Source organism: Poecilia mexicana, unplaced genomic scaffold (genome assembly GCF_051168715.1).
Source record: "Poecilia mexicana isolate PSO_F unplaced genomic scaffold, ASM5116871v1 scaffold_19, whole genome shotgun sequence".
NCBI classification, from domain to species: Eukaryota; Metazoa; Chordata; class Actinopteri; order Cyprinodontiformes; family Poeciliidae; genus Poecilia; species Poecilia mexicana.
This window is the reverse complement of record NW_028263388.1, coordinates 1,065,001-1,091,349: the sequence shown is the minus strand read 5'-3', so window position 1 is coordinate 1,091,349 and position 26,349 is coordinate 1,065,001. Positions and strand designations below refer to the sequence as shown.

General features: G+C 48.8%; 1 protein-coding gene across 3 annotated transcripts in view; it reads left to right on the top strand.

Moving 5' to 3' along the window:
* The window catches only part of snx29 (sorting nexin 29), a 127,392-nt gene that overhangs the window by 54,907 nt on the left and 46,136 nt on the right, over positions 1–26,349 (top strand). For all 3 annotated transcript variants that reach the window (XM_088016540.1, XM_088016539.1, XM_088016541.1), the window contains exon 15: positions 18,119–18,225. In XM_088016540.1, coding sequence (XP_087872666.1) covers positions 18,119–18,225 — 107 coding nt within the window. The remainder of the gene's footprint in view (positions 1–18,118; positions 18,226–26,349) is intronic.

The following is a 26,349-nucleotide window of genomic DNA, read 5'->3' as shown; positions in this document are numbered from 1 at the left end:
CCTGCAGTTTCCTTCAGTCACTGGCTGAAGAAGTGAGGAATCCTGTTATTATTTTACAGCTAGTCTTTTATTCATAAATGTTCTCTGGTAGTATTCAGTGGTTGCAAAGAAAGCATATTTTATTCATGAAGCGTATTTTTTACCCCCCAAAAATATCAAACGTTGTTGATGCTTTTTTTGGTGTAAAAAAAAACTGAGTCAGTTTAGATTTACAGAAGAATTAAATTATATTTGAGCTGCTTAATGTGATTTCAGGAGGCGGTTTGTTGCACTGGATTTTATTTTGGGGTAAAGGGGTTTGGGGCCTGCTGTCCTGTAGACGTTTGGAGTTTGACTCCTGACCTTGTGACCTTTGTTTTTGTCATGTTCGCAGTAAAAACACAATTTGTTGTAGAATGAAAAACTTACCTTTGTCTGCAAAAAAGCTACTTAAAAAGGTAAAAGATGGAAAAAGTAACCTTATAAATAAAAATATGATCTGATGGGACCAATTACAGGATAAAAGTACTAAAGATGTAACATGGCCGCCTTGTAGCATGGCCGCCTTGTAGCATGGCCGCCTGGTAACATGGCCGCCTTGTAGCATGGCCGCCTTGTAGCATGGCCGCCTTGTAGCATGGCCGCCTTGTAGCATGGCCGCCTTGTAGCATGGTCGCCTTGTAGCATGGTCGCCTTGTAGCATGGCCGCCTTGTAGCATGGCCGCCTGGTAGCATGGCCGCCTTGTAGCATGGCCGCCTTGTAGCATGGCCGCCTTGTAGCATGGCCGCCTTGTAGCATGGCCGCCTTGTAGCATGGCCGCCTGGTAGCATGGCCGCCTGGTAGCATGGCCGCCTTGTAGCATGGTCGCCTTGTAGCATGGCCGCCTTGTAGCATGGCCGCCTGGTAGCATGGCCGCCTTGTAGCATGGCCGCCTTGTAGCATGGCCGCCTTGTAGCATGGCCGCCTTGTAGCATGGCCGCCTTGTAGCATGGCCGCCTTGTAGCATGGTCGCCTTGTAGCATGGCCGCCTGGTAGCATGGCCGCCTGGTAGCATGGCCGCCTGGTAGCATGGCCGCCTGGTAGCATGGCCGCCTCGTAGCATGGCCGCCTCGTAGCATGGCCGCCTCGTAGCATGGCCTCCTGGTAGCATGGCCGCCTGGTAGCATGGCCGCCTGGTAGCATGGCCGCCTGGTAGCATGGCCGCCTGTCGGCATGGCCGCCTTGTGGCATGGCCGCCTCGTAGCATGGCCGCCTGTCGGCATGGCCGCCTTGTAGCATGGCCGCCTTGTAGCATGGCCGCCTGTCGGCATGGCCGCCTTGTAGCATGGCCGCCTTGTAGCATGGCCGCCTGGTAGCATGGCCGCCTTGTAGCATGGCCGCCTTGTAGCATGGCCGCCTGGTAGCATGGCCGCCTTGTAGCATGGCCGCCTGGTAGCATGGCCGCCTGGTAGCATGGCCGCCTGGTAGCATGGCCGCCTCGTAGCATGGCCGCCTCGTGGCATGGCCGCCTCGTAGCATGGCCGCCTGTCGGCATGGCCGCCTTGTAGCATGGCCGCCTTGTAGCATGGCCGCCTGTCGGCATGGCCGCCTTGTAGCATGGCCGCCTTGTAGCATGGCCGCCTGGTAGCATGGCCGCCTTGTAGCATGGCCGCCTTGTAGCATGGCCGCCTGGTAGCATGGCCGCCTGGTAGCATGGCCGCCTCGTAGCATGGCCGCCTGGTAGCATGGCCGCCTCGTAGCATGGCCGCCTCGTAGCATGGCCGCCTCGTAGCATGGCCTCCTGGTAGCATGGCCGCCTGGTAGCATGGCCGCCTGGTAGCATGGCCGCCTTGTAGCATGGCCGCCTGGTAGCATGGCCGCCTTGTAGCATGGCCGCCTGGTAGCATGGCCGCCTTGTAGCATGGCCGCCTGGTAGCATGGCTGCCTTGTAGCATGGCCGCCTCGTAGCATGGCCGCCTCGTAGCATGGCCACCTGGTAACATGGCCGCCTGGAAACATGCCCGCCTTGTAGCATGGCAGCCTGGAAACATGTCTGCCTGGAAACATGCCCGCCTCGTAGCATGGCCGCCTTGTAGCATGGCCGCCTGGTAACATGGCCGCCTTGTAGCATGGCCGCCTCGTAGCATGGCCGCCTCGTAGCATGGCCGCCTCGTAGCATGGCCGCCTCGTAGCATGGCCGCCTCGTAGCATGGCCGCCTCGTAGCATGGCCGCCTCGTATCATGGCCGCCTGGTAGCATGGCCGCCTCGTAGCATGGCCGCCTCGTAGCATGGCCGCCTCGTAGCATGGCCGCCTCGTAGCATGGCCGCCTGGTAGCATGGCCGCCTCGTAGCATGGCCGCCTCGTAGCATGGCCGCCTCGTAGCATGGCCGCCTGGTAGCATGGCCGCCTCGTAGCATGGCCGCCTGGTAGCATGGCCGCCTGGTAGCATGGCCGCCTGGTAGCATGGCCGCCTCGTAGCATGGCCGCCTGGTAGCATGGCCGCCTGGTAGCATGGCCGCCTTGTAGCATGGCCGCCTTGTAGCATGGCCGCCTGGTAGCATGGCCGCCTGGTAGCATGGCCGCCTGGTAGCATGGCCGCCTGGTAGCATGGCCGCCTTGTAGCATGGCCGCCTTGTAGCATGGCCGCCTGGTAGCATGGCCGCCTGGTAGCATGGCCGCCTGGTAGCATGGCCGCCTTGTAGCATGGCCGCCTGGTAGCATGGCAGCCTGGTGGCATGGCAGCCTGGTGGCAAACAGGTCTCGATCCAGATCCCTGTCTGGGGTCTTTCTGTGTGGAGTTTGCGTGTTTTTCCTCATACACATGTTGTTTCTGTTCATCTTTCTCCTACAGCTCAGAAACGTGAATTTTGGGTGAACTTTTGTCTCTAAATTGTTTCTGGCTTATTGTCTCTGTGTTGGACGGCTGATCTGTCCATCCTGTCCCCTGCGTCTCGTTCAGTGACTGCTGGAAATGGGAAAACTAGATCTAAGCCGTATAGACTATTTGTTTATGGCTGAAGAAGTTTTGGTGCAAACAGAGAGACGCTCTGACTGACGGATATAAACTGTCTAACCCTTGGAATATAATATAAATAATAACACAGAGGCTCCAGAGGAGTGTTTTCCTGTGAATCTCAGCGTGTTTGTTATTCAGGAAGGACGCACGGTGCTCAGAGAGCGAGAGCCACTTTCCTCCTCATGCATATTAGAGGCGTTCGTTCTGGTTGGACTCTGTTCAGAAGCCAGAGCACTCTGGGGCTCCGCGAGGAAAAATTAAACCCAGACTTCACAAGGTGTGATTGAACGCTTTGCTCCGCTTTAAAATAACGCTCACGCTGTGCCGGCTGCCTCTCTGAGGAAAGTCATGTTGTCATAGCGATAGACGAGATAATAGACGGTGGTTACAGAGGCGGGTCGCTGTTCTGCAGGTTCTGGAGCTTGTGGGTTCATAGGATTCAGTAAAACAGCTCAATTAAATACCAGAAGAACGCAGATGTTTGAGACTCTGAGTGGGGAACCGTGTGTGTTCACCTGGCTCCTTTTTTAACTCCATGAGGCGATTATTCCTTACTTCAGGTCAATTCTCTATTTACATTTTACTAGTCTGACAAAAAAGTCATCACAAGATCTCAAATACTAATCTATATTTATATTTATATCAGGTGTACCAGCAGAAGTTGCAGGTAAATTACTGCTGTCTTGTTTTATAAAACAACACAGAGCCAGCAGATAACCACCAGCTGCTGCCGTCGTCTTTTCACTCCACATAACAATTAATCGATTTCTAAATTAACTGATGATTATTTCAATAATTGACTAACCGTTTCAGTTCTAGTCAAATGTAACCTGATTAGCATTTGGAGCTCACCGGTGTAGTTAAAGCTCAGCATGAACAGAGCCGTTCTGTGAAACATGGTGGTGGCTGCATCATGCTGTGGATGCAACTGAAAACAGTCACATGAATCCAGATCATTCTGAGCCTTTTGTTTTTATAAAGTGGGATGGGTCCAGGCTGTGTGAGGCGCTGCAGGTCGCTGGTTCTGTACAAACTCGGCCTGGTTGTGTGACTCCAGGAGGCGGAGCTTTAATTCCTCCTCTAATCGCGGATTGAGCTGCGATGGTTTCCAGCTGAGACGTTTCTGGGTCATTCGTTTTATTTTCTATCCTAAAGATGGCTTTGATCACAGAAATAATTAGGTTTTCTTCTTCTCCCGCTGCTTGTAAAAACCTCAGACACCTGCACACACTTACACACACTTACACACACTGCTCCTCCTAACAGTCGTTTCAGAGAGCAATCACACGTCTGACAACCAAAACCTGACGGGAGATGGAGATGGTTGGGCGTTTACACGCCAGATCAGGAATTTACCAGCAGCTCCAGGTGAACCTCTGGGTCGAAGGCGAGGCGATTATTAAACAACCACTAGCTGCTGGCCGCTAACCGCTAGCTGCTAACTGCTAACCGCTAGCTTGCCATCTTGAGAAACGCTGCACATGTCAGACACCCAGGATGAAAGAGTTACTTTGCTCTCTCTGCCACTTTGGCTGCTTTTCCTGGTCTAAAGCTGAATTATTATTTTTTCAAATGCAGTTTTGTTTACTGAGACTTCATAATCCATTTTAATTATTGTTTTATTCCAGATGTTTAAAATGTTTTCAGTGTCGCTATATTAGTAGAAAATTGTCTTAAAATGACAATATTATCGTTTACAGCAATGATTTTTGGGAAAATTTATCGTTCTGCAGAATTTGTGTGCAGCAGAAACACAGGGTGTGTTTAGTATGTTTAATGCTGAAATGAGAGATCTGAGAAACGGTTGAGTTTCTCTCCATGACTAAAAGTTCTCCTCTCAGTTTGGTTCTGTTGAGCCGGAGCGGTTCTGGATTCGCTGCACGCCTCAGTCCCTGCGGGTCGCCGCTCCAAACAGCATGAGCGTCGCAGGGAACCATGCGATCCGTTTGGCATTCTGACGATGCGTCGCATGCAAATTGTGCTTTTTATGGAATTAATGATGAAGCCACATACAAGCATTTAGATTCCCATGAATATTAAATCAGACCTTCAGGTTCTCGTGATCAGAATAGCGACGGCGCTGCGGTTTATGCAGAGAGGTGCAGTTCCTCCGATTAGACAGAATGAAACTTTAATACCAATCCCATGCATGATGCATGTAAAATTACAGATGAGGACATGTGGAGATGAAAATTGGGTTAAAAGGAGACAGAGTTCACTTTGAGTCAGATTCAATCATGATTATTAATGCAGCCATTTGCCTCTTCAGGTTTAGATGCATAAATGGTAAAAACAGACAAGTTTGGACTTTTCTGTTTGCACTAATGTTAAAGAAGCTTGAAGATGACCCATAATGCTTCCTTGAACAGGTTAGGATCAGTCACTTTAAATCCAATAAGCTGCTGCTGGCTACGCCCACAACTCAACATTTACTCTCACACCTGGAAGTGCCTGCAACCAAATGCACAATTATGCAATCGTACAGCTTTGAAAAGCATTAGCGGAGCCTCCAGCACAGCCAACCAGAATGCAGCAAGAGGTTTCTGGATGGTGAATCAACAAAACGGTCTTTTCCAGCAGCCATTGTACAGTGGTAAAACCAGCTGACCAAAAGTACCGGAGCTCAGCTGGGGTTGCTAGGTAACGGGCAGTTTGATGTTTTTGAAACTGCTTATTTTCCAGACACCAAAAAACACGAGTGCATTGCTAAAATACGAGTTGGTGATTTTTTTTAAGCTTTGGGTTATTTTAGAAGCAGTAAACAAACATGCAAAATGTAAATTTGACATAATATATCCACTTTAAAGAAGCTTAAAAGTCTTAATATTCATCTTCATTGCAGCAGATTCATCTAACACTGAAACATTTAGTCCAGTGGATTTTTGTAACTGAAATACAACAAAATGAAAAGAATCAATATTACTGGCTGATAGTCTCATCTTAATGCTGCGTACAGAGCTCTACGTTTTATACACCAAAGAAGAAGAAACAACGCATGCAGTGTCCATTCAGAGCCATTTACTTTCTCCTGACTGAGTTCTTGTTGACATGGTTACCAGAGAAATAAAGACCATCTTTTCTTATCTGCAGAAATATGTTTCTGCAGATACAACATGACAAAGATAGTTTGTAACACAGATGTCACACTCTGATCGAATTTCAATCGTAATTTTACCCATTCTTGGTATGAATTTAGTCAGATAATCATCTATGAACTCAACGTAAACTAATTTACTGTATTTGACAGAATGTCATCAGTTGTATCTCCTTTAAAATAAAATTTCTCATTAAAGCCAAAATATCTTCTCTCTTACATAAGAAAGGTTGTAACAGGAAACTCTCTGGGTTTTAGACGCGACGTTGAATCTGGTTTTATTTAAACGCCGTGATGTCAGGCGCCGCGCTGCGGTTTTTCTGATCGAAGTTGGTCTGCAGTTTGGAACCAGGCTGAAGGTCGTTAGCGGTTAGCGAAGCTGCTCTGGATTATTTCAGGAACTCCAAGAGCTGAAAGTAGAACAAGCAGGCAGATGGTGCTTAGCGGTGAAAGCTGTGTGTGTTGTATGATTTATGCATGTTTTTTCTTCCTGCAGGCGATATAATGTAAACATGTTGCACAGAGTATCGTCTAATTGAAGCCCTTCATGTTTAATCTGTGGTGCAGTCGACTTAAACGAGCTTCTGGCTCTCGGTGCCAGAACATTTGTTCCCGTTTCATTCTCGCCTTTGCTCAGGAGAAATCTCTCACGAAGCTCAAATAACGAGCGCTCGGAGTTTTCCTCTCATTAAAATTGGAAAAGGCTTTCCCTTTAAGCCTGAGCCGAACGGAGGAGGAGCCGACCGGGTCCAGCTGTGACTGAGTTCCACATCTGGAGACGTCGTCCTGCTTCCCTCAGAGCCTGGAGTTGGTTTGTCTAGAACCAGCGATCCAACAGCCCTTTAACTGCAGGACTAACGTTCGCTGGACGCCGTTTGTATCGGTGTGAAGAAGACATGCCGCCCTCATTCCTCCTAGCACTTCCACTAATAGGTGGCGCTGTGGCCGAGCTGACTTGGTTTATTACTCCTAAACTGAAAGCTTGAGTGATTCTGCATCAGACGAGCTGAGCCACATTAATTTCTGATTAAAATTTGTGAAAAAAGATGAGACGATGATGAGGAGGAAGATGATGATGGGAATGGGCGGAGCCGGAGAGAAGAGGAAGGACAAATGGAGGTGACAGAAGAAGAAGAAGTTTGAAAGGCGGAACAAAGACAAACATGTTTTATAACAGAACAACCTGGTTTGTTTCTAAGTAACTCGACATGTGGGAGTGTTTCAGCACGATTACATCTGTAATTTTAAAGGGCCGGTGGCGTGTAAAATCATCAAAACCTTAAAATCTGTAAAATCTTTTTTATGTTTTAACCTCATCAGAATCAAACCTGAAGTGTTGCTTTGTTTCTTTCTTTGAGAAATCCTTTAATCACCATGGCAACCATTCAGATGTTAAACGCCTGGGTGGACCTAGCCCCGCCTTCGAGGCACAGCTCCTCCCCTCTCAGCTCCTCCAGACTAGCCAGGAGCAATTAGCAACCAGCTGCTGAGCTCATTATAGGAGCTGCTGCTCAGAGCAACGCTGGTAAAAATGTTAAAGGGATAATAGAGGAGCCATGTTGGGATGACTTCCTGGAGGCGGAGCTTCTTAAAGAGACAGAGGCCCAATTTCAAGGAGTTAAATCAGGAACTAAAATTGGTTATTTGATATTTACAGTATTTTTATAACAACTGAATGTAACACAGTGACGGATTAAAATGTCACAGAGAGCCTGGAAAACACAGTACTGCCCCTTTAAGTCAAGTGAAGCTTATTTGTGAAACACATTTCAGCAACAAGGCAGTTCAAAGTGCTTAACATCATAAAAACATCACGCAGTCATCAATTATGAAACAAAAGATAAACATTTCATTTTGTGAAAAATGAATCTCTTCATGCTCAGAAAGGAATCCGACTCAAAGAGGGTAATTGGTAAAACAGGAGAGCAGAACGCTGCTGAGTGGGACTGAATGGTTGAGGGAGGAGAGGAGAGGAGGAGGAGAGGTGAGGAGGAGGAGAGGAGGAGGAGGAGAGGAGGTGGAGAGGAGAGGAGGAGGAGGAGAGGAGGAGGAGACGAGGAGGAGGAGGAGAGGAGAGGAGAGGAGGAGGAGAGGAGGAGGAGGAGAGGAGGAGGAGACGAGGAGGAGGAGGAGGTGGAGAGGAGAGGAGGAGGAGGAGGAGAGGAGGAGGAGACGAGGAGGAGGAGGAGAGGAGAGGAGAGGAGGAGGAGGAGACGAGGAGGAGGAGGAGAGGAGAGGAGGTGGAGAGGAGAGGAGGAGGAGGAGAGGAGGAGGAGACGAGGAGGAGGAGGAGGTGGAGAGGAGAGGAGGAGGAGGAGGAGAGGAGAGGAGGTGGAGGAGAGGAGGTGGAGAGGAGAGGAGGAGAGGAGGAGGAGACGAGGAGGAGGTGGAGAGGAGAGGAGAGGAGGAGGAGAGGAGGAGGAGGAGAGGAGGTGGAGAGGAGAGGAGGTGGGGAGGAGGAGGAGAGGAGAGGAGGAGGAGGAGAGGAGGAGGGAGAGGAGAGGAGGAGGAGGAGAGGAGGTGGGGAGGAGGAGGAGAGGAGGAGAGGAGGAGAGGAGGAGGAGGAGAGGAGGTGGAGAGGAGAGGAGGAGAGGAAGAGGAGAGGAGGAGGAGGAGAGGAGGTGGAGAGGAGAGGAGGAGAGGAGGAGGAGAGGAGAGGAGGAGGAGGAGAGGAGGTGGGGAGGAGGAGGAGAGGAGGAGAGGAGGAGAGGAGGAGGAGGAGAGGAGGTGGAGAGGAGAGGAGGAGGAGAGGAGAGGAGGAGGAGGAGAGGAGGTGGAGAGGAGGAGGAGATGAGGGAGGAGGAGAGGAGGTGGAGAGGAGGAGAGGAGAGGAGGAGGAGAGGAGAGGAGGAGGAGAGGAGGAGGAGAGGAGAGGAGGAGGAGAGGAGAGGAGGAGGAGAGGAGGAGGAGAGGAGAGGAGGAGGAGGAGGAGAGGAGGTGGAGAGGAGAGGAGGAGGAGGAGGAGGAGGAGAGGAGAGGAGGTGGAGAGGAGAGGAGGAGGAGAGGAGGTGGAGAGGAGAGGAGGAGGAGGAGAGGGGAGGAGGAGGAGGAGGAGAGGGAGAGGAGAGGAGGAGGAGAGAGGAGAAGGAGGAGAGGAGGAGGAGATGAGGAGGTGGAGAGGAGGAGAGGAGAGGAGGAGGAGGAGAGGAGGAGGAGATGAGGAGGACAGGAGAGGAGGAGGAGGAGAGGAGGAGGAGAGGAGAGGAGAGGAGGAGGAGAGGAGGAGGAGAGGAAGAGGAGAGGAGGAGGAGAGGAGGAGAGGAGAGGAGAGGAGAGGAGGAGGAGGAGATGAGGAGGACAGGAGAGGAGGAGAGGAGGTGGAGGAGGAGGAGATTGAGGAGGAGAGGAGGTGGAGAGGAGGAGGAGAGGAGGAGGAGAGGAGAGGAGGAGGAGAGGAGGAGGAGAGGAGGAGGAGGAGAGGAGGTGGAGAGGAGAGGAGGAGAGGAGGAGGAGGGAGAGGAGGAGGAGGAGAGGAGGTGGGGAGGAGGAGGAGAGGAGGAGAGGAGGAGAGGAGGAGGAGGAGAGGAGGTGGAGAGGAGAGGAGGAGGAGAGGAGAGGAGGAGGAGAGGAGAGGAGGAGGAGGAGAGGAGGAGGTGGAGAGGAGGGAGGAGATGAGGAGGAGGAGAGGAGGTGGAGAGGAGGAGAGGAGAGGAGGAGGAGAGGAGAGGAGGAGGAGAGGAGGAGGAAGGAGAGGAGGAGGAGGAGGAGAGGAGGTGGAGAGGAGAGGAGGAGGAGGAGGAGAGGAGGTGGAGAGAGGAGGAGGAGGAGGAGAGGAGAGGAGGTGGAGAGGAGAGGAGGAGGAGAGGAGGTGGAGAGGAGAGGAGGAGGAGGAGAGGAGGAGAGGAGGAGGAGGAGAGGAGGTGGAGAGGAGAGGAGGAGGAGAGAGGAGAAGGAGGAGAGGAGGAGGAGATGAGGAGGTGGAGAGGAGGAGAGGAGAGGAGGAGGAGGAGAGGAGGAGGAGATGAGGAGGACAGGAGAGGAGGAGGAGGAGGAGGAGAGGAGAGGAGGAGGAGAGGAGGAGAGGAGGAGGAGAGGAAGAGGAGAGGAGGAGGAGAGGAGGAGAGGAGAGGAGGAGGAGAGGAGGAGGAGGAGATGAGGAGGACAGGAGAGGAGGAGGAGGAGAGGAGAGGAGAGGAGGAGGAGAGGAGGAGAGGAGGAGGAGAGGAAGAGGAGAGGAGGAGGAGAGGAGGAGAGGAGAGGAGGAGGAGAGGAGGAGGAGGAGAGAGGAGAGGAGGAGGAGGAGGAGAGGAGGAGGAGAGGAGAGGAGGAGGAGGAGAGAGGAGAAGAGGAGAGGAGGAGGAGGAGAGAGGAGAGGAGGAGAAGAGGAGAGGAGGAGGAGATGAGGAGGTGGAGAGGAGGAGGAGATGAGGAGGTGGAGAGGAGGAGAGGAGAGGAGGAGGAGGAGAGGAGGAGGAGGATGAGGAGGACAGGGAGAGGAGGAGGAGGAGAGGAGAGGAGAGGAGGAGGAGAGGAGGAGAGGAGGAGGAGAGGGAAGAGGAGAGGAGGAGGAGAGGAGGAGAGGAGAGGAGGAGGAGAGGAGGAGGAGGAGAGAGGAGAGGAGGAGGAGGAGGAGAGGAGGAGGAGAGGAGAGGAGGAGGAGGAGAGAGGAGAAGAGGAGAGGAGGAGGAGGAGAGAGGAGAGGAGGAGAAGAGGAGAGGAGGAGGAGAGGAGGTGGAGAGGAGAGGAGGAGGAGAGGAGGAGGAGGGAGAGGCAGAGAGGAGGAGGAGGAGAGAGGAGAGAGGAGAGGAGGAGGAGAGGAGGAGGAGAGGAGAGAGGAGAGGAGGAGGAGGAGAGGAGGAGGAGGAGAGAGGAGAGGAGGAGAGGAGGAGGAGAGGAGAGGAGGAGAGAGGAGGAGGAGAGGAGGAGAGAGGAGAGGAGGAGGAGAGGAGAGGAGGAGAGAGGAGAGGTGGAGGAGAGGAGGAGAGAGGAGAGGAGGAGGAGAGGAGGAGGGAGGAGAGGAGGGAGAGAGGAGAGGAGGAGGAGAGGAGGGAGAGAGGAGAGAGGAGGAGAGGGAGAGGAGGAGAGAGGAGAGGTGGAGGAGAGGAGAGGAGGAGGAGAGAGGAGAGGAGGAGGAGGAGGAGAGAGGAGAGGAGGAGGAGAGGAGAGGAGGAGGAGAGGAGAGGAGGAGAGAGGAGAGGAGGAGGAGAGGAGGAGGAGAGGAGAGGAGGAGGAGAGAGGAGAGGAGGAGGAGGAGGAGAGGAGGAGGAGGAGAGGAAGTTTGAAAGATGGAAACAGACAGGCCTGTGTAATAACAGATAAAATTATTTTTCCTGAATGACTTTAATGTTGAGTTCAGAGATGAGAAAGTCGATCGTTACAAACTTTGTTCATCTGGAGAATCTGATTTAATTTTTAATTTTAGTTTGTTTACCTGGAGGCCTTGGACCCTTTTCATGACTGCCTGTGTTTCTGATCTGTTCAGTGACAGGATAAGTTTGGAGGATTCAACCAAGACGTTTCATAACAGATCAGATGTTTTTTGAATGTTGAGCTCGGCGGTGGAACCGGAGTGATTTCATCCGGGTTTCACGCCGGCGCCTCAGCCAGCTGCACTTGGTTGCACATGAGTTGTGTTTTTTTGTTGCACATGTTTTATTGAGCAGCGCTGCTTCGGCGCGTCGCTGCAGAACCGAGGTTTGTTTGTTCAGAACCGTGGCTCGGTGGCGCCGCCGCTAATGGACCGAGCAGCACCAGAGGCGCTGATGTCATCATCGCCCATCAACGCTCGACTTCAGTGGAGAAGCTTCTGGATTCACCCTCATGTTACCAACACTGTAAAAGCTCAACTACTGCAGCTAAGGATGATTTTAGTTAGTTAATCGATTATTCTGAATATTCAGATAAAATATTCGCTGATTTTTCCAGAATTTTTAAATAAACCTTTTTTATACAAGATTAGAAATACATTAAAAATGCAAATAAGCATAATTCATGATTTTTAAAGGGGAAATAAGCATATTGTTGCCTAGAAGTCAATAACAGCTTGTTTATTTGTAGCAAACAATAATTTTACAGATAAAAATCCTCCTAACATCAACATGAGAAAAGCTCAGGCCTTTCTGCTGGACTGGACATCGGTGCAGATTAGGACTGATCTGGGGATTATTTTTAGATTAACGGATTGATAATTGGATGCAAAAAGATGCTTAGAGTTTTTTTCTGGATTTGCACCAGATGAAGCTGAAACTATCGATCGAAGAGTTCTGGGTGTAAAAATGCAAAATGTGAATGTTTTTGTGCAGTTTTTTCTTCATTACTGCTCTGAATGTGTTGCTCCCTCAGCAGTTGGACATTTTTAAGCTTATATCGATCACTAAATTAATTGATGATTATTTCAATAATCGATTCATCGTTTCGGCCGTGATTTTTGCTCTGGTTTTGTCCTGAGTGGCAGTCTGCTGTGTAACCTCGTCCTCATGTGGCTCCACATCCGGTGCCGATTTAAATGTTTGTTGCTTTAATTCCTCGTGTGAAACAGTTTCCTCCAGTGAAAATCTTCATTTCTCTGTTGTTTACAGACGCGTCTGCAGGGTTTCGGTTTGTTTCCTGGTTTCTGGCTGATCAGGGGAGTAGAAACCGACAGACGGGGATGGATGGAGTGTTTCTCCTGTAACTGTGGGCAGAATAAAATAAACATGCGTCGACTTGCAGGCGAGTTTTCCTGGTGAACTAGCAGCGCTCTGCGCCGTCGCTCCCCGCTGGATTTTCAATTGCCTGTTTGTTCCCGGTGAATGTGGAGTGCCTTTCTGCCCGGCGGTGCTTTCACTGTCTTACTGAGCGAACTGACAGCAGGAACCGCGGCCCGGTTCTGAGCGGTTCTTCTCTGAACATTTGACCCATTTAGGGGGAGAAATTCTCCAGTTTCCGGCTGAGTTTCCCGGTAGAACGGAGCGTAGGTCAGATTTCCCTGGAGAAACTGGCAGTGAAGGGAGCCCCCGAGGGACAAACGCGTCTGGGACGAGGGACAGCGACGCGCCGTCGCGTTTTACTGGGTCATTTGAGATTCTAATACTAAACAACTGATTGGAACAAATTAACACTCAGTTCCTGAAACAACGTTTTTTAGTAAACAGTTGATTTTAGAAGATGTTTACATTTAAATGTTTTTATGCAGTGGAAGTGAAAGGTCTCCATAATGTGACCTTTAACCTCGCTTGGACAGGAATCAGTTCAAGACGACCATCGCTGCAACGATTAATCGCGATTAATCAGTTATTGAAAAATGTCAATTTGGTGAAAGAACAGCAGAGTAAAGAAGCAAAAACTGTACAAAAAGATAAACATTTTCCATAAATAAAATGTTCTTCATCTGAAAATCTACCAGAATGTCTCCGGTGGCAGATTTATCTTCTCCTGGTTCTGTAAAAATCTCCTTTGATCACCTTTTGTTAATCAGTTAATCAATAATGGCCTCCAGATCCAGAGGAGCAGAAAGGTTTTCCTCATGTTGATGTTGGGACTTTTTTTCGCTGCAGATTCTAGAAATGATCAAACCTTCACTAAATGAAAACTGTTATTGACTTTTACACAATAAAACGTTTATTTTAAAAAGGAATTACATTTTGTTTGCATATTTTAATGTATTTATAACTTTGTATAAAAGGCCAGGTGGTTAAATGAAACTTCTGCAGAATGACGGGTCTTTTGTCCGAATAATTGTCTGATTAATCGATATATTAATTGATTACCACCGATCGTGTGCAGGACAGAACCTCAGATGGAGGAAATGACGCAGCAGGAATTTCACCAAGAACTCGCCGTTCCTCCAGAATCTGCCCAGTTCTGCTGCTTGTTTAAAAATTCTCAGATTTTCTCGTCTTTGGTTTCAGGTTTGCATTTCTTGTCCCTTTGCTGCCCTGAGGGACTCCTGCATGCAGCTGCTGCTTTCTGGCCCACTTAGTTATTTCAGACCAGCTGTTTGCTTCTTCTCACTTCGCCCAGAACAGCTGCGTGGATCCGTTCCTCCTCCTCTCTCTCCTCCGTTCCTCGCCTACCGTTTTCTGCTCCTGTTTGTTTTTCATTACCTGAAGCATTTAGCCGACTCCATTAATCCATCTGCATGGAAAGAGGAGGAAGTAGTGGCTGCCAGTTTGCATCATTTTTATTTTTGTTGCTCTGTTTGGGTAAAAAATGCGTTTCATTCTTTGTGTTTGAGCTGAAGAAGAAGAAATCCAGCTACAGTCTTTGGACGGCCACTGAAACGATTAATCGGATTCATCGTGATTAATCATTAACTGGAGCTTACAGACTTAAAAAGGCCATTTGCTGAAAGAATTTCACCAGTATTTCAGACACAACTGTACAAAAGATAAACATTTTGTATTTAAGATTAAGAAACCTTCTTTGTCTGTAAATCACTTTTATTATCTGATTAATCGTCAGAATAATAGATTAATCGATAACTAAAATAATTGAGTTTCAGCCCTAAAATTCATCCTGGATTATTTTAAGGTCCTCTGTATTTGATCCCATGATAACTTATCATGTTTTAATACTTTAATACTTACTCATATTTTCCTGATGATGTAAATCAGCTCCAGATCGTTGCTTTGTTTAGACAGTTCGCATCTCGCTCCGTCTGGACGTTCTAGTCTCCTGAAGAGACGTCAGCAGGATCACCGGAGCTCCTCGGAGCGCCCGGATTTCATGCCCCGAACCTCCACCCGAACCTCCACCCGAACCTCCACCTGAACCCTGAACCTCCACCTGAACCTCCACCTGAACCCTGAACCTCCACCCGAACCTCCACCCGAACCTCCACCCGAACCTCCACCTGAACCCTGAACCTCCACCTGAACCCTGAACCTCCACCTGAACCTCCACCTGAACCCTGAACCTCCACCTGAACCCTGAACCTCCACCCGAACCTCCACCTGAACCTCCACCTGAACCCTGAACCTCCACCTGAACCCTGAACCTCCACCCGAACCTCCACCTGAACCCTGAACCTCCACCCGAACCTCCACCCGAACCTCCACCTGAACCCTGAACCTCCACCTGAACCTCCACCTGAACCTCCACCCGAACCTCCACCTGAACCGCCACCTGAACCCTGAACCTGCACCTGAACCCTGAACCTCCACCCGAACCTCCACTTGAACCTCCACCTGAACCCTGAACCTCCACCTGAACCTCCACCTGAACCCTGAACCTCCACCTGAACCCTGAACCTCCACCTGAACCCTGAACCTCCACCTGAACCTCCACCTGAACCCTGAACCTCCACCTGAACCCTGAACCTCCACCCGAACCTCCACCCGAACCTCCACCTGAACCCTGAACCTCCACCTGAACCCTGAACCTCCACCCGAACCTCCACCTGAACCGCCACCTGAACCCTGAACCTGCACCTGAACCCTGAACCTCCACCCGAACCTCCACTTGAACCTCCACCTGAACCCTGAACCTCCACCTGAACCTCCACCTGAACCCTGAACCTCCACCTGAACCCTGAACCTCCACCCGAACCTCCACCTGAACCTCCACCTGAACCCTGAACCTCCACCTGAACCCTGAACCTCCACCCGAACCTCCACCTGAACCTCCACCTGAACCCTGAACCTCCACCCGAACCTCCACCTGAACCTCCACCTGAACCCTGAACCTCCACCTGAACCTCCACCTGAACCCTGAACCTCCACCTGAACCCTGAACCTCCACCCAAACCTCCACCTGAACCCTGAACCTCCACCCAAACCTCCACCTGAACCTCCACCTGAACCCTGAACCTCCACCTGAACCTCCACCTGAACCTCCACCTGAACCCTGAACCTCCACCCGAACCTCCACCTGAACCCTGAACCTCCACCTGAACCCTGAACCTCCACCCGAACCTCCACTTGAACCTCCACCTGAACCCTGAACCTCCACCCGAACCTCCACCTGAACCCTGAACCTCCACCCGAACCTCCACCTGAACCCTGAACCTCCACCCGAACCTCCACCTGAACCTCCACCTGAACCCTGAACCTCCACCCGAACCTCCACCTGAACCTCCACCTGAACCCTGAACCTCCACCTGAACCTCCACCTGAACACCTGGATGTTCAGGTGGAGGTTCAGGGTTCAGGTGGAGGTTCAGGTGGAGGTCCACACTTTCAGAATATAAATAATTCATTTATGAAACATCATTTCCCTTCTCATCACCATGAACACATTGGAGGTTCAGGTGGAGGTACACCTGATCCTCCGCCTGTTCCTCTGGGTGTTGGCTTTGTGTGGAGGCGCTGAAGTAACTCCGTTAATTTGCTTCTGCTGTGGAGGAAGCCGATCCATCTTCCACCCACTTAAAAGCCCCAGAAGCTGCAGCTTCCCCAAACTCGGCCGTTATTTGCGGAGGGAAGTAGATTAGTCGATGCTTCTGGCTGCCGTGTCACGACTTCAGGCTGTTATCAAGCAAGGAAACAATAAACTGCGTCTGAGCAGAAAGTTTGGGCAAACAAGCCGGCGGTGGAGGGAAGACGGCTCATGGTGAGAGCCGCTCCGTCCTGAGCTGAGCAGCAGCTCGCGGTGCAGCAGCTGTCTCACACTTTAAGAACTTTAATCTCTGTACATGAGCAGTGAAGATAAATTTATAATTCATAACTGTTTGTTTGCCGTGTTGGATTTAGCCGTCTGATCGGAGAGCGGGTTGAGCAGCGCTGCGCCCCGCGCTGATTAACTGCATCACAACACCTAAAATAAAGTATTTACATCAGCCTGAAAGATTTCTGCCAGATCAACTCCAGCCTGTTGTTCTTGTATTCTGCTCCTAAATTACAGATATCCCTAAAATGTTTTGTTTTCATCAATAACACACAACTAAATGAAAACATGATTTCTGTTTCCATCATAGGAGAGATCAGAATCCACACCTTCAGAATGTAAATAATTCATTTATTAAACATCATTTCCCTTCTCATCACAATGAACAAAAACAACAAGAGACTGAAGAGACTTTTCATTTCAGGTTGTAAATATTAAGATGTTATTATTTTGGGAGCAACTTGACGTTTGATCACTAAATGGTTTCAGTTTTTCAGCCTGGAAACGTTTGAGAAAAACTGGATCAGAGATCAGTTTCTGCTGCTGGGAGCCGTGGTGCAGTCAGAGGGAGCTAACCTGTCCCTGTCTCTGTCTCTGTCCCTCTCTCTCTGTCTCTGTCTCTCTCTCTGTCTCTGTCCCTCTCTCTCTGTCTCTGTCCCTCTGTCTCTCTCTCTTTCTCTGTCTCTGTCCCTCTCTCTCTGTCTCTGTCCCTCTCTCTCTGTCTCTGTCCCTCTCTCTGTCCCTGTCTCTGTCTCTGTCCCTCTCTCTCTGTCTCTGTCCCTCTCTCTCTGTCTCTGTCCCTCTGTCCCTCTCTCTCTCTCTCTGTCTCTGTCCCTCTCTCTCTGTCTCTGTCCCTCTCTCTCTGTCTCTGTCCCTCTCTCTCTGTCTCTGTCCCTCTCTCTGTCTCTGTCTCTGTCTCTGTCCCTCTCTCTCTGTCTCTGTCCCTCTCTCTGTCTCTGTCTCTGTCTCTGTCTCTCTCTCTGTCTCTCTGTCTCTGTCCCTCTCTCTGTCTCTGTCTCTCTCTCTGTCTCTGTCTCTCTCTCTGTCTCTCTGTCTCTGTCCCTCTCTCTCTGTCTCTGTCCCTCTCTCTGTCTCTGTCCCTCTCTCTCTGTCTCTGTCCCTCTCTCTGTCTCTGTCTCTCTCTCTGTCTCTGTCTCTGTCTCTCTCTCTGTCTCTGTCTCTCTCTCTGTCTCTGTCCCTCTCTCTCTGTCTCTGTCCCTCTCTCTGTCTCTGTCTCTCTCTCTGTCTCTGTCTCTGTCTCTCTCTCTGTCTCTCTGTCTCTGTCCCTCTGTCTCTCTCTCTTTCTCTGTCTCTGTCCCTCTCTCTCTGTCTCTGTCTCTGTCTCTGTCCCTCTCTCTCTGTCTCTCTCTCTGTCTCTGTCTCTGTCCCTCTCTCTCTGTCTCTGTCCCTCTGTCCCTCTCTCTCTGTCTCTGTCCCTCTGTCTCTGTCTCTCTCTCTGTCTCTGTCTCTCTGTCTCTGTCCCTCTCTCTGTCTTTCTGTCCCCGTCTGTCTCCGTCCTGCAGGTCTGTCCGTCCTGCGCTCCAGCGAAGATCAGCTCCCCTCGCTGCAGAGCAAATGCATCGGGGACATCGAGGAGCTCGCCGCCAGCTACGAGCGAAAGCTCATAGAGGTCAGTGTGAACTCTGCTTCAGATCCGTCCGACTTTGGGTCAGACTTCTCGATTGATTTTTACCCAGAAAGCACAGGGGCAAAACCCATGAGTGAAACGGTGACTGGGACTGATTACTATATATTCCACTGAGGGAATGTGACTATAACATATTAATTTCTCATATGTTACCATAAAGGCTCGTTTTGAAGTATAAGCTGCTACTTACAGGCGGCGTTCATAACAGACACGTGTTCATCTGCTCTACCGCTAGCAAACAACCGAACTGATTAAATAACATAAAAGTCAAGCAGTTCCCTAAAAGTCCAACAGATGGCAGCAATGCGCCCCACAGTTTACAGGACACACTTCCTGCTAAAGCGCCCCCTGGTGGTTGAAGAAAAATCCACATATAAACCGGAAAATACAATAAATGAAAAAAAATCTGAGTGCTCTCTGGTACTGTTCATGGGGCCGGACCAAATGTGGAGGCGGGCCGGATCCGGCCTGCAGGCCGTAGTTTGGTTTTCAGCCCAGCAGTAAAACACCTTCACAGCATGATGCTGCCACCGCCGTGCTTCACAGCTTCCACGGTGTTCTGGTAAACTTCCTGTTCTTTCCTCTAACTGGGAGCGATGGACATCCTGTCCAAACAGGAAACGCCTCCAGAGGTGAACTTCTGTTCCTGACTGGATTCATGAACCGTTTCTGTTTTGCTTCTGGATCGATGGATTCTTCCGTTCTGGCGGCTTTCAGCCCATGTTGGTGCCGGACTGGTTTCACTGGTTTTTTAAAGCTTCCCAGTGTGGAAACGGATAAATCTTAAAATTCTTAGCAGTTAATGTGAATAAAACCCTTCTGTTGCATTAAGTTATTGTTAGTTTCGTCTGTTTGAAGCGTCTCACAGCAAACTGCTGCTGCTGTTTGGTTTTAGAGAAATGAATGCTTATGAACTCTTCCTGCTGCCTGCAGAGGAATAAACCAGTTTTTATTTTTGCATCTTCTTCTGCGTCCCAGCTGTTTTTAACACCCTAACCACACAAACCTGCATCAACTGGGAGTTTGTTCTTCGATCAGGAGTTTATTCTGTTTGCTCAGCTGATCTTCCGTCTGCCGGATATTTCTGTTGGATGAAGGCAGCCTGTCGGGCTTCCTCTCAGCTTCATGCCGAGACGTTTTCACACCCGTCAACCTCCAAACAATAACTTCACTTATAAACACAAGAATGTTCATCCAATAATTCGGCAGCACAAAGGAGTTGCTTATTTAGATGAACTTTGTTAAACCGTAGCGTTATTCTTCACTTTGGGATTTATCTCTGAAGCTCCAGTGAGACACGTGGAAGTTTGTGGCTGTTAAAGAACTCGGTGCGGTTCTGAATCAGTTAGAACCGGATCACTAACGCTGCTCAGAACCGAGAGGAGGAAACTTTTTATCTGGTCCAGCAGGAGAAAAATTAACTTTCTGCAGCGACAGAGAAAATCCTGGAACCGGCTCTGACCGGACCCGAGCCGTCTGGACCGGTGCCTGGTCCACAGTGACACCGGCCCGGTTCCCACTGACCCGGTTCCCTCCAGTCCAGTCAGGTCCGGTCCGGTCCGGTCTTGCTGGTTAGTTGTTGTGAGTCTGAACAATTCATGAATAATTAAATTGTAATTTTTATTTTTAATAAAAACTCGTCTCTATTTTGCTTCACTTATTTATGCTGCTGCTGCATTTTTCATGCTGTTTACTAATTTATCTCTTCATTTGCTGTCGGTGCGAACGGCGCCGTGTGGGGGGGCCGGGTCGGGCCGGAGCCGCTGGCCGACCCGCTGGCCGACCCGGTTCCTCTTCCTGCCCCTCTGTGGGGCAACGCGTTGCCCTGCTGGGGTAAAAGAGCAGGGCAGTGAGCGTAGCATCCAGACCATCGGGTCGGCCCGTGGTTGCCATGACGCCGCCGGCGCTCCTGCCTCGCCTCGCTCTCCGAATCTGAGCGGCCCGGTTATTGATTTCCCAAAATGTCACATCAAGCCTCGTTAGAAACATTCCTTCCTGGGAGAGACAAACAAATATTGGAGCGGGCCGGGCGGCGACCCGGCCGCGGTTTTAATTTGATGCTGCTGATCCGTTATATTGACTCTGAACGTGTTTACATTTGAGCCGAATCTCCAGGCGTCCTCTGATCTTTACCTGCTGCGTCTCCTTCCATCTTTGTCCAGACGGATCAAAGGTCCAGCAGAACCTGATTTTCCTTCCAGCTGTTGGCTCACGGCTCCTCAGGATCTCTGCTACAAAACATCTGGATCTGCAGCATCTAAACCCAACAGATCGCAACGTTTCACGTTTCCAATGAGCCTCATTAAGGTTTTAATTGGATGCCTAAACATTATGCACAGAAATGGATTTACAGCTACAGGTGTTAAAACTCAGAATTTGCCTCTGGTCCTGATTCTGGTTCTGACAGCCTGTAACTGAGTCAAAGCTGTTATTATAACCCAGATACGAAGGTGGAAGCTTCATTAGACGCTGCAGTTTTTCCCAAGAATTGACAAAAAAAATCAACAGATGCCTTCATTTGTTTTGTGCAAAATCATTTCAGTGACTCCTAACGTCCACCTGTAGGTGGCAGTGTTTCTTATTTACACTAAGGAGTCGCCTGGCAGACCATCTTCCAGATCGTCCAGTTCGCGCGATCCGCGCCGAGTTACAAACATCCAGAGGAGCACGAGGCGCTGGACACACTGCGCTGCGTTCCCGCTTCAACGCATCAACAATAAACCAGCTTCAGCAGCTGCTAGCTGCTCCAGGCTCCGAGTTGAAACTGATAGTGTTGAAATGATCGGATCGCTCTCTGTGGTTCTGAACTGATTTGAATTTGTGTTTCATCACCAGCAGCCTGATGTTTCTGTTCTCTGGGTTTGTTGAACTTCATGTCAGATGGACTTCAGATTGACAGAGTCGCTCTCTGTGGTGGTGAAACTTGTTAGCTCCACTGTTGCGGGCATGTCCATGTTGTAAAGTTAAATTATCGTGAGGCCCGGTCATTAGCCCCGCCTCCTTGTCATTAGCCCCTGCCATTAGCCCCTGTCATTAGCCCCGCCCCCGGTCATTAGCCCCGCCTCCGGTCATTAGCCCTGGCTCCTTGTTATTAGCCCCTGCCATTAGCCCCGGTCATTAGCCCCGCCCCCGGTCATTAGCCCCGCCCCCGGTCATTAGCCCTGGCTCCTTGTTATTAGCCCCGCCCCCGGTCATTAGCCCCGCCTCCTTGTCGTTAGCCCCGCCCCTGTCATTAGCCCCGCCCCCTGGTCGGCTTGTTCTGCTGGTGGAAACGTGAAGTTTCCTGGTGAACAGCACCAATGTTTAAAATAAACTATGTTGTTCTAGATTAGCTTCAGATTTTGTTTCCATCGAACAGAAAATCGTCTCTGCAGTTCAACAGTCGGATTCTCCAAAATAAAAGCCCCCAGCAGAGCCAAACGCTCCGGACGTTTTCCATTCAGAGCAGATCATTAGATGTTCTCATACTGGGAAAGTTTCCTGCTGCTGGATAGAAGAAGAAATGTGGGTCAGAACTTCCCCAGCAATCAGAGATTCTCTTTATCCAGCAACTTATTAATTAACAACAAGCGACATGAAGAGCACAAACCAAACATCTCCAGAATGTAGTAACTACAAAACTACCAGCTTGTCTGAAGCCTGTTTTCCTCACTGCTGGTGAATCAGAACGTAAAATAATTCAGAAATCATGTGATCCGTTTCATCCGTTAGCATCGTGAAGCTTCATGTTTTTAATAATGAAATCATGTTTAGTTCAACCAATCAGTGTTTTTCTGGTGGAAACCCGACAGCCCCCAGTTCCTTCAACTGGTTCTGCTGGGGAAGTGGATCCTTTAAAGGTCGGATCTGTTGAACATTTAGTGACTTTAGAGGCGTTTTCTGTCAGGAATCGGGCAGAAAACAGTGGAGTGAGCCGAACCATGAGGTCCAAATGCAAGATGGCCGCCGCGCCGCTCGCCGAGCGTTTCCCTCCAGTTTGGCATTTAAAGCACCCAAGGTCAGCCCTGCAACCCAATCAGATGAAGACCTCAGTCCTTTTTAATAATTTATTAAATACATGTATTATTTTTAATGCAATAAAAATAAAGTAAGGAATGAGTTTAATTTAAATTTCTTCCTGACGTCCTGGTAGGAGCCGTGAACCGCGGTGGGTTTAGAAGCTAATTAAAAACGCTGCTTGAACAATAATTGAATAAATGTAAAATGATCAATTAAGCTGTTGGTTTAATTTAAAATCTCAGTGTGGAGCTAAACGTGTGTGTGTGTGTGTGTGTGTGTGTGTGTGTGTGTGTGTGTGTGTGTGTGTGTGTGTGTGTGTGTGTGTGTGTGTGTGCGCGCGTTAGAACAACAGCTCTAACAGCAGCAGGAACATAGACGGTTCGTTTATCTCTGCCTTTCTTTCCTCCTCATGATAAAAGAGGTTAAAAAACATAAATCCTGTGTTTTTGCTGTAGTTGAGTTTGTTTTATGTTTTATGTTAATAAATTCACACGGCAATAATCTGTAAAAAGGAAACGGACTTTCCACGTGGTTTCACTATAAAAACACCAACTTGTACTGATTTTAGTTACATTTTCTTCAGTTTTTTTTTCCATATTAAAGTTCCAGTGGGAACCTTGTTTGTGTGTTTCTGGTACACCCATGAATCAATCCTAGGGCCAAAATGGCCCCCGGACCTCACTTTGGACCCCTTCTGTATGTGGTTTTGTCCAGGAAAGGGTCAGCCGGACGCTGAGACCCAGACATGACTAAACGATCAGGAGACGGCGTGAAGAAGACGCCCTTGCTGCTGAATCGAATCAGAGCGTGAGCCGCTCTGTCGGTCAAATTGAACAAGCGTGGCGTGACGCCCGCCGCCACATCAGCCTCCTCTCTCACCTTTAATCGGTTTCCTTCACGCCTCAAATTAATTTGCTCTCCTGTAATTTGCTACCTGAGTTTAGCGGCGGCTGAATAAATAAAGGTGAAACACGTCCTGTCCTGACAGGAAGCGTCGCATGGCGCTCCGCTTCTGATGGCTCAGGTCTGTTTGACATCCTGCTCTGTCCTCAGTCATTCACACACACACACACACACACACACACAGAGGTTTGGCGTTATTAGCTTTGCAGGTCCGTCTGAGCCTCAGATTTGTAACGTCTCTGTGTTTCAGACACTTTTATGTCTTTGGGTTTTTCTGTGAACCAGATTAAATAAAACATGGCATGACAGCGGATCAGCTGAGTCCAAACGGTCCCAGCTGGGCCCGGTTCTGATGCTTCACAGCTTCATGGTCCCAGGAGCAAAGCCTCCTGCTTTTCCCTCCCAGGTGTGGAGCAGATCCTGGTCCATCCTGTTGCTGCGTCTCCATCATAAATGTGCAAAACGTTTTCAGGTTTCCACTAATGTAGAGAAAACGCGGCTTGGCATTTCCGGTGTTTCCATTAAATAAGTGATGCAGTTAAAATCACACAGGCCACGTCTTTATGTTTTAAATTGTTTTTTAAACTGTTTCCATCCAACAGTCACATGAATTTTGAGGTAAAATGTCAGGAAACAAACCATTTGAATGAGGCGTTTCTATCTGCTGGTTTGGAGCGAAGCGGCCAGGCTGCTCTGTGTTATGGCTGCAATGAGCAGCAAGTACAGCAAAATGTCTTTTATTCTGAAAATATGATATCCTGCAGAATGTCTCCAAGAAAATCATTTTTACATATTCTTATCTTGAATCATACATTTCGGTCTATTTACTCCTTAATGTCAAGTTTAAAAGCTAAATTGAGAAGATGTGAGAGAAAACAGAACTACGTAGACAGTTACTTCAAAATAAGAGCGTGAATATAAATGACAGTCGAAAAGAAAGACTAAAGGTAAATTATCAATCTATGATTTATCAGGAAAAATTAACTTGGGGTAAGCTAACGGTTTTCAACATTAGCTGAAGCGCTAAGCTAACGACAAGCTATGAGTGCATTAGCAGAAATATGTCAACACAGATATTTGGGGAAAGATTCTGGTAAAGAACAGTTGAAATAAATCCAGATTATTGACGATCAGCTGATTGTTAAACTGTTTGCAGTAAAATATTCAGATTATTCTGCCTGAACTGAAGGATCCGTCTGCTGTTTGCTCTGAGGACTTAAAGGTCAACGTTTCACTTCGGAGGGAGGGAGGCCGCGGTTCCTCTGAAATAAACGGGACGTTTGTTATCTGTGACGCAGCAGCAGCACCTGCTGCAGCTTCAGGGTTTCAGACGTTCTGCTGCTGGTTTCTGCAGGTTATAATTGTGTGACATCATCGCGTCGGTTCTGATTGGATCCGTTCCTCCGGTTCTGATCTCAAACCCAAAAAAAGGACAAAGATTTGTCATTCTTCCTCCCAGAAGCAGAACAAATCTACTGTACAGCAGCCCCTCTCTGCTGTCCTTTTTGTGATGTTGTTGCCATGGCAACTGTGATTTTTATTTCATTTTTTTCACGGAGCTTCGCTGTGTCACCTCTAGAGGGCGTCACATTTTGACAAAGTCTGGCTCCTGGCAGAGGCAGCGACCCAGTTTCAGTTTCACCCACTGGAAACCAGTTTACACTGATTCACCCAGTCTGAGCTGACTGGGACATGGGTGCATGATGGCCATGTAAAAATCTGAAACGTGTGGCATGCATTTGTGTTCAGCTCTCTTTTACTCTGATTTACCTGAATAAAGTCCAGAGCAACAATCAGCCTCTGGGAGTTACTATGGGATGCTTTGGACCAGGGGTGTTCAAAGTGGGGGTCGGGGGCTGTCTGTGGACCCTGGACAGATTTTTTTGCGGCCGTCTGTCCACAATTCAAAAGTAAATTAGAACAAAACTGCGATGTTTTAGTAGGAAATGTTTGATGAACACAAAGCGATCGTCTTCTCTAAGCTTCCCGCTTTCCTTGTGTTGCCATGGTAACTAACCATCTGCTCGTTCTCTCTATAATCCACCTCTGCTTTTAGCTGCGCTATTAAAACTGAACACAGGAAGTGATTTCGACCAAAGACGAACCCAGATCCTGTTTTTTTTTATAACTTTATTTTTATTTGTGTTGATGTTATTAGAGTACACTCAAGAAGAAAGGTCAGACAATACATAGAAATGATAAAAGACAAAAAATACAGAACAATCGAACCAAAACTCACACCAGGGGGAGACTCTTATTTTAGTAACACAAAACACAAGGGGCCCATTCATGTCCAAAATGAGTCCTGTATCGTTGATGTTGTCCAGGCTTTGCTCTTCCTGTGTCCTCAGTCTGTTAGACTCTCCATCTCACATGATGACTTCAGTCTGAATCCACTCCTTTGTGGGAGGACGTTCAGATTTGCACCACTTTCTGGTTGCCACCTTTTTGGCTGCCACCAACAGAACTTTTAACAAACAGTCATTATTAAGTCCAATATTGTCCAAAAGACCAAGGCATAGAACCAGACTTGGGTATTAGTAACCCAATATTGTTTCAATCTTATTGTGCATTTCGTTCCAGAACTGTGTAATTCTGGGGCAAAGCCAGAAAATATGCTGATTAACATTCAGTGCTCCAGCAAGGCTGATCTGAATTTACTAGTAATTTGGGGTGTTATAGAAAATCTGATTATATTCTTCCAACAATGTTCTCTCCAGATTCTGGAAGAGGATGTGAAGAAAATCTTCACTAAAGGATGGCCGTCCATCACTTCCTGGTGTTTTACCGTTTTAACCCATTAATTGCCTTTTTATTTCTGTTCTTGTTATTTAGGTTTGTTTTGGGTTTCTCCAGGGCAGGTCCAGGTTCTATCTGTCCATCCTTAGCGGAGGGAGGTTGACTGTATAATCTCTGGTAGTTTGTCCTAAACCTGTTGCTGCTTCATTTGATTTGTTTCATCCTTTAATTTACAGATATTTCTATCTGTTGCTTTTTCAGTTTCTTTGCCGACAGTTTCGTTCCTTTATATCCCTCCTCATGATATGATTAATAAACTTTGATTTCTTTTCAATTTCATATGTGAGCATTTTATCAGTGTTGTTTCTTAGTTCTTTTATCTTTATAAACTGGTTGGGATTTTGGGTTCATTTATGTTGTTTTTCCAGATCTGTTCGTTGAGCTCTTCCTTTTTCATAGGCATCC